General features: G+C 39.3%; 1 protein-coding gene across 1 annotated transcript in view; it reads left to right on the plus strand.

Annotated features, from left to right (window-relative positions):
* Positions 1-9,648, plus strand: part of sqor (sulfide quinone oxidoreductase) — a 37,192-nt gene extending 27,544 nt beyond the window's left edge. The window contains 3 exon segments of the mRNA NM_001015687.1: positions 7,665-7,732; positions 8,096-8,274; positions 9,491-9,648. Coding sequence (NP_001015687.1) covers positions 7,665-7,732; positions 8,096-8,274; positions 9,491-9,548 — 305 coding nt within the window. The 3' untranslated portion in view covers positions 9,549-9,648.
* The last annotated feature ends 3,495 nt before the right edge of the window (positions 9,649-13,143 follow it).

Consider the following 13,143-nt stretch of genomic DNA (forward strand, 5'->3'; position numbering starts at 1 on the left):
TGGATGTTTTTGAAAGACTGAGGTCTCAGTATTGGGTGGGGTGCAGTATAGTTCAGACAAGGACATTTACCAGTGGCCTCTCTAGTTCTAGGAGTAACTTGGTCATTGCTTACCAGCATCTGTATTAGATTTTCAATTCTTTCAATATATATATATATATATATATATATATATATATATATATATATATATATATTTTATTATACCTACTATACACACATTTCACTCAGCCATGTGATACAAAGTGACTGTTATATATATATATACTGTATATAGCTATGGAATCTATTATCTGGAAACCTGTTATACAGAAAGCTTAGAATTATGGGAAGGCCATCTCCCATATGCCTCATTTTAATAAAATAATTCATTTTTGTAAATCATTTCCTTTTTCTTATTAATGATAAAACAGTACTTGTACTTGATCCTAACTAAACTATAATTCATGCTTATTGGAGGCAAAACAATCCTATTGGGTTTAACTCTTTTACTGCCAAGCACGTATGGCATACGTGCTGGCAGTAAAAGGGCTTAAACGCCAACGACGTGTCTCATACGTCGTTGGCGTTTAAGCGCTGCCCTCTGCAGCGGCGGCATGTGCCGCCGCTGCAGAGGGCTTCTAACAATGACAGCCCCCCTGGGCAATGTGCCAGGGGGGCTGTCATCAGGGTCCTGCGAGCCGATCGCTCGCAGGACCCTCCAGGAAGCAGCAGATGCGATCGCATCGCATCTGCTGCTTCCTGCTTCCTCCCTCTCCCCCAGCGCCGGCCCAAATGAGGAAGGAGGCGATCGGTCTTCAGGAACAGGTAAGGACTTTTTTTTTTATTGCATTTACACACTTTTACACACTTATACACACATTTACATACATTTATACACACTTACATACATTTACACACACTTACAGCACACATTTTAGCATTTTTTTATTTTTATTTTTTCATTTTTCACACTTTTATACACTTATTTACACTCATATACACACTTACACACTATCACACAACTTTTACACATGTACACACATGTATACACAAACACTTTGGTTTTTTTTTGTTTTGCTTTTTTTTTTTTTTTTTTTTCATTTTACCACTTTGTTTTTATTTTCTTTTACCTAAAAACTGTTTATTTTGACAGCGTAACTATTGGATCAGATATTCTGGCCACTAATTACACTGTCATGTAACTTATTTTGTTGTTTCACTGATTTGCACAATTTTTGTGGTTTTATCACATTTTATCCCTGTATAAGTGTTCCTGATCTGTTTTTAGCGTAGCTTTGCCAGGTGTAACTTTGGTGTACAAAAATAACTTTACCTATTTTGAATTCATCAGAATGTGTACTTTCCAAAAATATATGGTTTTCTGGGGGTCACTGTATAGTTAGGGGGGGGTTACTGCACATAATACACTGACAGGGGGCTCTGTGTGCAAAAGCTGAGCTGGCAGGCGAGAAATCCTTATGCGCTATTTTCATTTTGGGTTCAGTACATACCGCAGACTTTGGTATATCTATGCATATTGGGCATCAATCTGTTCAGTAGGCCTCTGGTGTTCCTATTTGGGGTGACTTGCCTTTGTACGCAAGAAATTGTGTGAGATAAATGCGGCAAATTGCAACATTTTTAGGCGATTTTCTGAAATCTCATAAAAACCGATAACTTTAGGAAAGCTTTGCGGCTTGGTACTTTGGTGTAGAAAGGACTCTTTACCCTTGTTGGATTTGTCAGAATGTGTACTTTCCAAAAATATATGGTTTTGTGGGGGTCTCTGTATAGTTAGGGGAAGTTTTGGCACATAATACACTGACAGGGGGCTCTGTGTGCAAAAGCTGAGCTGGCAGGCGAGAAATCCTTATGCGCTATTTTCATTTAGGGTTCAGTACATACCGCAGACTTTGGTATATCTATGCATATTGGGCATCAAACTGTTCAGTAGGCCTCTGGTGTTCCTATTTGGGGTGACTTGCCTTTGTACACAAGAAATTGTGTGAGATAAATGCGACAAATTGCAACATTTTTAGGCAATTTTCTGAAATGTCATAAAAACCAATAACTTTAGGAAAGCTCTGCAGATTGGTACTTTGGTGTAGAAAGGACTCTTTACCCTTGTTGGATTTGTCAGAATGTGTACTTTCCAAAAATATATGGTTTTGTGGGGGATCTGTATAGTTAGGGGAAGTTTTGGCACATAATACACTGACAGGGGGCTCTGTGTGCAAAAGCTGAGCTGGCAGGCGAGAAATCCTTATGTGCTATTTTCATTTAGGGTTCAGTACATACCGCAGACTTTGGTATATCTATGCATATTGGGCATCAAACTGTTCAGTAGGCCTCTGGTGTTCCTATTGGGGGTGATTTGCCTTTGTACGCAAGAAATTGTGTGAGATAAATGTGACAAATTGCAACATTTTTAGGCAATTTTCTGAAATGTCATAAAAACCAATAACTTTAGGAAAGCTCTGCAGATTGGTACTTTGGTGTAGAAAGGACTCTTTACCCTTGTTGGATTTGTCAGAATGTGTACTTTCCAAAAATATATGGTTTTGTGGGGGATCTGTATAGTTAGGGGAAGTTTTGGCACATAATACACTGACAGGGGGCTCTGTGTGCAAAAGCTGAGCTGGCAGGCGAGAAATCCTTATGCGCTATTTTCATTTAGGGTTCAGTACATACCGCAGACTTTGGTATATCTATGCATATTGGGCATCAAACTGTTCAGTAGGCCTCTGGTGTTCCTATTTGGGGTGACTTGCCTTTGTACGCAAGAAATTGTGTGAGATAAATGCGGCAAATTGCAACATTTTTAGGCGATTTTCTGAAATGTCATAAAAACCGATAACTTTAGGAAAGCTTTGCGGCTTGGTACTTTGGTGTAGAAAGGACTCTTTACCTTTGTTGGATTTGTCAGAATGTGTACTTTCCAAAAATATATGGTTTTGTGGGGGTCTCTGTATAGTTAGGGGAAGTTTTGGCACATAATACACTGACAGGGGGCTCTGTGTGCAAAAGCTGAGCTGGCAGGCGAGAAATCCTTATGCGCTATTTTCATTTTGGGTTCAGTACATACCGCAGACTTTGGTATATCTATGCATATTGGGCATCAAACTGTTCAGTAGACCTCTGGTGTTCCTTTTTGGGGTGATTTGTCTTTATCTGATCTTTATCAAGAAATTGTGAGAGATAAATGCGGCAAATTGCAACATTTTTATGCGATTTTCGAAAATGTCATATAAATCTGCAAACTTAGGAAAGCTTTACAGCTTGGTACTTTGTAGCAATAAGAAATATTTACCCATTATAGATTCGGGGGGATGTGTATTTTCCAAAAATATATGGCTTTCTGGGGTGAATGTACTTTTTTTGTAGCATTATCCCACATAAAGGATGTAAATGTGTTGATTTTGCAGGAGCTGAAATGATAGATCATATGGGGGTATGTTCCCATTGGGGCCCCTACATGCCACATACTTAGGTAAACCTATACATATTGGGCATCAAACTGTTCAGTGGACCCCTGGCGTTCAAATTTAGGGTGTTTTATCTTGGTACCTAACACTATGTGGGAGATAAGATGCTGCAAAGTGGAAGCTTTGAGGGGATTTTTGGAAATGTCATCAAAATTGCTAACTTTAGAAAAGCTGTGCGGCTTGGTACTTTGGAGTAGAAAGACATGGGTACCCATTTTAGATTCGGGGGAATGTGTACTTTCCAAAAATATATGACTTTCTGGGGTGAGCATACTTTTTTGTAGCTTTATCCCACATATAATGATGTAAATGTGTTGATTTTGCATGAGCTGAAATGACAGAAATGACAGTATATATGGGGGTATGTTCACATTGGGGCCCCTACATGCCACATACTTAGGTAAACCTATACATATTGGGCATCAAACTGTTCAGTGGACCCCTGGCGTTCAAATTCAGGGTGTTTTATCTTGGTACCTAATGCTATGTGGGAGATAAGATGCTTCAAAATGGAAGCTTTGAGGGGATTTTTGGAAATGTCATCAAAATTGCTAACTTTAGAAAAGCTGTGCGGCTTGGTACTTTGGAGTAGAAAGACATGGGTACCCATTTTAGATTCGGGGGAATGTGTACTTTCCAAAAATATATGGCTTTCTGGGGTGAGCGTACTTTTTTGTAGCTTTATCTCACATATAATGATGTAAATGTGTTGATTTTGCAGGAGCTGAAATGACAGAAATGACAGTATATATGGGGGTATGTTCACATTCGGGCCCCTACATGCCACATACTTGGGTAAACCTATACATATTGGGCATCAAACTGTTCAGTGGACCCCTGGTGTTCAAATTCAGGGTGTTTTATCTTGGTACCTAATGCTATGTGGGAGATAAGATGCTGCAAAGTGGAAGCTTTGAGGGGATTTTTGGAAATGTCATCAAAATTGCTAACTTTAGAAAAGCTGTGCGGCTTGGTACTTTGGAGTAGAAAGACATGGGTACCCATTTTAGATTCGGGGGAATGTGTACTTTCCAAAAATATATGACTTTCTGGGGTGAGCGTACTTTTTTGTAGCTTTATCCCACATATAATGATGTAAATGTGTTGATTTTGCAGGAGCTGAAATGACAGAAATGACAGTATATATGGGGGTATGTTCACATTGGGGCCCCTACATGCCACATACTTAGGTAAACCTATACATATTGGGCATCAAACTGTTCAGTGGACCCCTGGCGTTCAAATTCAGGGTGTTTTATCTTGGTACCTAATGCTATGTGGGAGATAAGATGCTTCAAAATGGAAGCTTTGAGGGGATTTTTGGAAATGTCATCAAAATTGCTAACTTTAGAAAAGCTGTGCGGCTTGGTACTTTGGAGTAGAAAGACATGGGTACCCATTTTAGATTCGGGGGAATGTGTACTTTCCAAAAATATATGGCTTTCTGGGGTGAGCGTACTTTTTTGTAGCTTTATCTCACATATAATGATGTAAATGTGTTGATTTTGCAGGAGCTGAAATGACAGAAATGACAGTATATATGGGGGTATGTTCACATTCGGGCCCCTACATGCCACATACTTGGGTAAACCTATACATATTGGGCATCAAACTGTTCAGTGGACCCCTGGTGTTCAAATTCAGGGTGTTTTATCTTGGTACCTAATGCTATGTGGGAGATAAGATGCTTCAAAGTGGAAGCTTTGAGGGGATTTTTGGAAATGTCATCAAAATTGCTAACTTTAGAAAAGCTGTGCGGCTTGGTACTTTGGAGTAGAAAGACATGGGTACCCATTTTAGATTCGGGGGAATGTGTACTTTCCAAAAATATATGACTTTCTGGGGTGAGATTACTTTTTACTAGCTTTATCCCACATATAATGATGTAAATGTGTTGATTTTGCAGAAGCTGAAATGACAGAAATGACAGTATATATGGGGGTATGTTCACATTCGGGCCCCTACATGACACATACTTGGGTAAACCTATACATATTGGGCATCAAACTGTTCAGTGGACCCCTGGTGTTCAAATTCAGGGTGTTTTATCTTGGTACCTAATGCTATGTGGGAGATAAGATGCTTCAAATTGGAAGCTTTGAGGGGATTTTTGGAAATGTCATCAAAATTGCTAACTTTAGAAAAGCTGTGCGGCTTGGTACTTTGGAGTAGAAAGACATGGGTACCCATTTTAGATTCGGGGGAATGTGTACTTTCCAAAAATATATGACTTTCTGGGGTGAGCGTACTTTTTTGTAGCTTTATCCCACATATAATAATGTAAATGTGTTGATTTTGCAGGAGCTGAAATGACAGAAATGACAGTTCATATGGGGGTATGTTCACATTGGGGCCCCTACATGCCACATACTTAGGTAAACCTATACATATTGGGCATCAAACTGTTCAGTGGACCCCTGGTGTTCAAATTCAGGGTGTTTTATCTTGGTACCTAATGCTATGTGGGAGATAAGATGCTTCAAATTGGAAGCTTTGAGGGGATTTTTGGAAATGTCATCAAAATTGCTAACTTTAGAAAAGCTGTGCGGCTTGGTACTTTGGAGTAGAAAGACATGGGTACCCATTTTAGATTCGGGGGAATGTGTACTTTCCAAAAATATATGACTTTCTGGGGTGAGCGTACTTTTTACTAGCTTCATCCCACATATAATGATGTAAATGTGTTGATTTTGCAGAAGCTGAAATGACAGAAATGACAGTTCATATGGGGTATGTTCACATTGGGGCCCCTACATGCCACATACTTAGGTAAACCTATACATATTGGGCATCAAACTGTTCAGTGGACCCCAGGCATTCATATTTAGGGTGTTTTATTTGGTTACTTTATGACCTGTAGGAGATAAGATACTATAGACTAGAAGCTTTGAAGCGATTTTTAAAAAAAATCACAAATTTTGATAAAAACCAATAACTTTAGGAAAGCATTGCGACTTGATAGTTTGGAGTAGACAGACAGTTGTGCCTATTCTGTATTCCCCAGAATCTGTTCTTTCCAAAAATGTACAATTTTCTGGGATAAACCTTCTGTTAGTGGAATTTTGGCCTTGAAATCCAAAGTATGCAGTTTTTTTGGAGCAGTGCTTTGGGAATTTGGTAGTGTACTGCTGGGAGTTTTTGACCTATACAAGTGAGAAATCTCCATAAAACTATATATATTTGGTATTGGCACGTTCAGGAGACATGGGACTTTCCAAATCAGTTGTATATTCGTGCATAAAATAATTTTTGTTTCTAGTATGTGTGATTATATTATGGAAAATTTGATTTTTTTTGCATTTTTAGACATTTAGAAGCCTATATCTTGTTACAGAATTGGAATTACACAAAAATTCTACCATATTTTGAAAGCTTAGGTTGTTCTGAAAAAAACAATATATTGTTTTCCTTGGTAAACTAAAAGTCCCCCCGAGGAAAGGCCCCTAAAGTGAAACAGTGCAAAATGTTCAAAAACTGTCTGGCAATACAAGTTCCGCTTTGACCAAAATGGCTGGCAGTAAAAGGGTTAATTAATGTTTAAATATTTTTTTCTTTGGTAGATTTAAGGTACAGAGGTCCACATTAAGGAAATACCTTATTCAGAAACCCCCATGTCCCATTCTGGATAACAGGCCCCATGCCTGTATATGTTTCATTATGTTTATGCTATAAAGCAAGAAAAGGTAACCTTTAGTGTTCCAGTTTTACCCTCCCACCTGACAGCTGGTCTATCATTTATTTTCTGTCACATTAAAGGTGTTAGCAATAGAGTCCAGTAGTTTTATTTCTTCTGCCTTAGCAAAATTTGGTCACTTTAATTCTCAGAACAAAATCTATTTATTTTGAGGCAGTGGTATATGTATACGTGTTTTCATATATTTTAGGTGCTTAATAAACATCAGTTAAAATTAATGATGATAGGTGGGAATCTAAAATAATGCTTGTTGCTACTGTCACCCCAACACTCTACCTACAGTATAGTATAATACAAGTGTTGGTCAGGAAATCGCATCTCGCTCTTTTAGGGGATTCCCATGACTAAAGGAGTGATTCTAAATGGTTTGCCCCCCTCCAATGAGCTACACAACACCACAATGACAAAATGTTTAAAATCACTACGTGTGTCATTGCCCTATACCGAAAGTAGGGCTTCTGTGCTTTACAGTGCATGCATACTAATTCTTTCCTTCCTTTGCAGCTGCCCAGTCAGCGGTGCTTGATAAAACCATTTCATTTGTGATGAAAAACCAAAGTCTATCAGCAAAGGTAACCACGTTCAGTCTATTCCCATAATCCCAGCTGTGTGTCTTACATCTCCTGTTAATGAATGTTATACACATGGAATTTTACTGTTTGCGATTAGTCATTATTGCCATCAGGGGGAACAGCCAGGACTTATGTCCTGAAAGGTGGGGCTTCTCATCAGAGGGGTGAGATATGGGCATATCAAGTAAAGTTTGGGCAGACTGGGCAGCATTTAGGAGGATCAGTAGTGTGGCTGGACATGCAAATGTATGTAGGTGGTTATTATCATGTTAATCAGTTGCTTTGGGTTACTAGATGTGACACAAACTTTGCACTTTTTACTCCCCCGTTAAATTCTTAGCAATAATTTTGTTTCATCTGCAGTATGATGGCTACACCTCATGCCCACTGGTAACCGGGTACCGGAAAGTGATTTTGGCAGAATTTGACTACAACCAGCAGCCATTAGAGACCTTTCCCATTGACCAAGGAAAAGAGAGGAGAACAATGTACCACATGAAGGCAGATTTGATGCCTTCCCTCTACTGGTATTTACTTCTCAGGTAGGCCTATTGGTCATACTCTGTGTGAGAAAACTTTTTGCAAGTTGCTATTTTAGGTGTATAAATGCTGCATTCTTGGATCCTTCTAGCACAAGGGTTTTAGAATGGCTTCCAGCACCCATAGGGCTTCCAACCTGCAGCCCTCTAGCTTGTTTTTGTTTCCATTAAAGGACAAAGTAGGGGTCAATCACTGGGGAGGTGGGGAGACAGTGACGATAGCTTACAACAGACCCCCTGGGGCTCATTTATAAACACTGGACAAATTTGCACCTGGGCTGTAACCCATAGCAACCAGTGATTAGTTTTTTCAGCCTGCTGAAAAAAACAGCTGATTGGTTGCCATGGGTTACTGCCCAGGTGCAAATTTGCCCAATGTTTATAAATGACCCAACCCCCCTTCCCGAGCCTACACTCTTATTCAGTGAAAAGTACACAATCCAAGGATAGTATTCTAGTGAGAACTGCACAGCCATCTTTTTTCCTGTCTTTGGATCTTTGATTTGGCCCTGGGCTATGTGTATGTGCAATAGAGGAAAAACATTTTTGGTGTGAAATAAATTGGCTATAATACAAGAAGAGATGTTTGTGGTAATATGTGCATAACATAAATATACCGGTATATACAATAGAACCCAGATTTTTTATGTTTCCCTGAGACTGACATATTTTCCAGGTCCCATACAGACAAACTGTATTTTTTATTTCCTGGATTGTATGTTCTGAAATGTATGCTGTTTTGGCACAGCCCCTGGAACACATCTAGGTTCTACTGTCACTGTGTAGACAAACATTCTTACAGTCCAGGAGAAACTATAGCAGCTGTATCAAGTTATAGCTCCAATATTTTCTCCAGGCTCATGGAACTTGGGAGATTTATGAAGCTCTGGCAATTTACATGCTTAAAAGTTAGTCATGCACTTGTGCCCTATGATTCAGTGTGCACTTGCTGTCATATGCACTTGTCCCTGTGACTGGTTAATTATGTGCCACTACCTATAAATAGAGGGTCCCAGAGCAGCAAGGGGAAGGGAGGAGGTGTACCAAGGACACAAATATATAAATGTGTTTTTAACTTTGTCTTGCAAGTTTAGAAAATCACATAAAAACAAAAGAGAAAAAAGTAAATAACAATAAAAGCATAATTTATTGGTGGTCATCAGTGAATGGTTCTGTCTCTACCGCTGTGTATTCATTCATTTCTTTGCTTTTTTTCCAGGGGATATTGGGGAGGACCTGCTCCATTCAGAAAACTGATGCACCTTGGACTGAAGTAACTGCAGTAAAGTGCACCCATTCTCAATGTGTAATCCAGTGCCTGATTTTTACATGTATCATGCCACATCTCCAACTGTTAATAAAACACCTTTGGGTCCATTTTATCATCGTAACATTGTTATTGAACTTGAACCCCCTCCCCCATACAATTGAGTTTAACTCTTTGCTGACACACTCCCTGTTTTGCTTTTATATAACTCAGGGGCAGAAAAAACAAATGATCTGAAGCATTTCCCAGTTTACCTCAAAGGGGGTAAAAATAGCCATCAGGTCTCTAAATTCATGAAATTGTCTTTAAAACAACATTTTTCAGACTATTTTTGTCCAATAAGACTGCATGCTTCTACCTCCCCAACATGTCCAATTCATTGATTGGCCAGTGTTGTTGTCCTTTAATGTTTTAGTTTGAATCCTTGAATCAAAGAAATATTGTTAAATAACTAAATTTTTTGCGCATTTGTTTTATAAAATTGTATTTCTTTGGTGGTAATATTGTATTTTTGGTATAAAACTCTTGAGAATAAAGATCTGGAGATCGTGGCTAGATATGATTTTATAGGTATTTCCTTCCTGCCCCACACACAGTTGGCATAGGCTTGATAAAGGGCCCAGTATAGGCCTGAAACGTTGCCACTTTGGTGAGCTAATAAAACACTTTTCACTGCTTCACACCATCAGATGTGCCTACAGTATTTTTGATTTTCACACAATTGGGATAAGTTGGCAGCAAGTTAAAACTGCTTTCTCAGAGCACTAGTGTAGTTTTGTACTAAGGTTGTATTTTAATAAAGTACCAATGGCTGGACATTGTTTGCCCAAGGCAGAAAGACACCATTATATTGTTTCTTTACAAACATGATAACATTGTGAATCATTTAGGGGCAGATTTTTTAAAGTGATACTGACCAAAACATTTCTTTTAAAAATATGAACCTACTTCCAAACCTACCTATAGGTCATGTTGACTGTTTTTTCCTAAAAGTCCTGTTTCTCTACATAAATCTTACTGAAGATCCTGAACCCGACTGTCTGGCAGCCCGACTGTAGCTTCTCAATCTGTCAAAAGGACTACATAAACTGGGAGGATTCAGCTTGCCGTTTGCTTCAAAGAGTTCCCCCTCCCTCCCATCGCATGGCGTTGTGAACTAGATAGCAGGCAGGCTTGATCTTTCTGTTGCCTGCCTATTTCAAAGGGCTCCCCCCCCTCTGCTCTTCCCACAAAGAATTAAATAGTAGGCCAGCTTAAGCTCTCCAGTGCCTGCTTCTAAGGGCTCTCCCTGCCCCCTCCCCATTACACACAGACAACAGAGCTGAGCTTGTCACACACCGGCAGAAAGCAGAAGGGGCGTTGCAGGTTTGTGATTGGGCATATTTATTCACTTGGGAGACATTTAAATTAAAACCCGGAAGAGGGGAACAAACATGGCTGCGTAATAACCGACAAAAAACTCGAATACAAAACTGCCATGTAAAAGCTGTTGAGGTTATGTAGAAGTTAATGGGAGCTGGCCTAAGATCTTTATTTCATTTTAGGTTTTAAAGTTTTTGGGATTTTTGTAGTTTGTAATTGCATAAAAACTGTTTTGAAAATTAGGTTTTTGTATAAGTGAGCTTAGCTTAGGTTGAAAAAACCTTGAAAATTACAATAAATCTGAATTTTGATAAATCCGCCCCTAAATAAAGCATTTGTGATCACAACATTCATTTTGGGGAGAAGTGACTGTTAACTGTTTCCCTCTCCACATGCTGCCAATGAAACTTACTGTAAAGTGCAATGTGGGTATTACTCAGTAACACTGACTTCTCAGAGCACTTTGACAACCTGATTGGGGTAACATAAAGCAGGATTATAGATTTGAATCTGCTTTTAGAAATGATTAAAAAAATCACATAGCCTGTGTTTCCTTCACCCACTCTTCATCCCTCAACTCAGATATTTAAATATACCAAGAGGGTAAGTAGTTACCAAGATAGTTGGCAAAAGTGCTGGAAGCTCCTAAGGAGTCCTGGAATGTGAAACCCCAGTCCTGACTGCTGTACACTTTTAGTATATTGAAATTTGCTGCAAGGTTTTGGAAACCAGAAATTGTACACAGCCATCCAGGTACAGGTATCGGATCTCTTATCTGGAAACTCATTATCCAGAAAGCTCTGAATTACGGAAAGCCCGTCTCCTATAGACTCCATTTTAATCAAATAATACAGAATTTTAAAACTGATTTCCTTTTACTCTGTAGTAATAAAACAGTACCTTGTAATTGATCCCAACTAAGATATAAATAATCCTTATTGGATGCAAAACAATCCTATTGGGTTTAATTAATGTTTTATTGATTTTTTTAGCAGACTTAAGGTATGGAGATCCAAATTACGGAAAGACCCCTTATCCGGAATACCCTTGGTCCCGAGCATTCTGTACTAGGATTCAACTCATCATATTTGGTGTCAGAAGTAGACTTCTGACACAAAATAAGATAAGTTGAGTTTCAGTACCAGGATGACTGACAATTTTTTGGATTCCAAAGCCTTGGAGAAATTGTCAATATATTAAAGGAGAAGGAAAGGCAAAGTCAGTTGGGGGTGCCAAAATGTTAGTCACCCCCAAGTGATTTAAATCGCCTACATTGTACCCCGGGCTGGTGCCCGTTAGGAGAGAACAGCACCAGCCCGGGGTACCTGTAGCGATGCGCTTCCTCCTTCCTGTTCACGCACATGCGCAGTAGAGTGAAAAGTGGAACTTTAACAGAGAAGTCGGCTTTTTAGTCTACTGCGCATGCGCCTGTCGTTAGTCCTTCCAAAAGCGAAGGTGGAAGCGCTGCGCTACAGCTACCCCGGGCTGGTGCTGTTTTCTCCTAACAGGGGCACTTGGGGGTGCCTAACATTTTGGTACCCCCAAGTGACTTAGCCTTTCCTTATTTAAGTCTGCAACCATTTTGTCAGGTTCTATTTTTTTTACTTACTAGATTTCTGAATGTGGACATTGTCCTTCTGTATGTTTCTAAGGTAATCATCATTTTTAAATATCAAACACAGCTGTAGGGGTCATTTTCTTGTCCCCCACCCCCCAGTGCAGTGTGTAATAAAGTTTTTACTGAAGGATTCAAGTATTGTTCACCCTTTCAAGTTTTTTATTGTGTGACCTTGATGGACACCTTTTCTGCAGCCTTTATTCTCTTTTTGCTTATATTATCACGCATTCTAAGAGGTGACTTCTAAGTGTCACTGTATCTATCATCTCTGGTTGCACTGTACCCTTGCTCCCAGAATGCTGCAAATGTAGTGCTAATGGCTACCAGCCAGGCTCCAAACTGCAGATCATTACACAGTGAGCCTCTACTTCATGCTAGGAGAGATGAGACATCATATAACCACAAGTCTATGTGTTAGAGAGTGGTGTGGAAGAGAAAGGCTTTGTCTTGTGTGCATACAGACAAAGGAATTGAATATTCTTAATCGCCAACTGTAGTTATATTTTTATTTTACTGCATCAAAAAAAAAAAAAAATAGGTTTTTTGATTCCCCCCAATCCCCCCCCCCCCCCCCCCCACATTGTGGGAATATAGAGTCTCACAAGCTAGATAACATCTGCTTTCT

The sequence above is a fragment of the Xenopus tropicalis genome, chromosome 3 (genome assembly GCF_000004195.4).
Source record: "Xenopus tropicalis strain Nigerian chromosome 3, UCB_Xtro_10.0, whole genome shotgun sequence".
NCBI lineage: Eukaryota > Metazoa > Chordata > Amphibia > Anura > Pipidae > Xenopus > Xenopus tropicalis.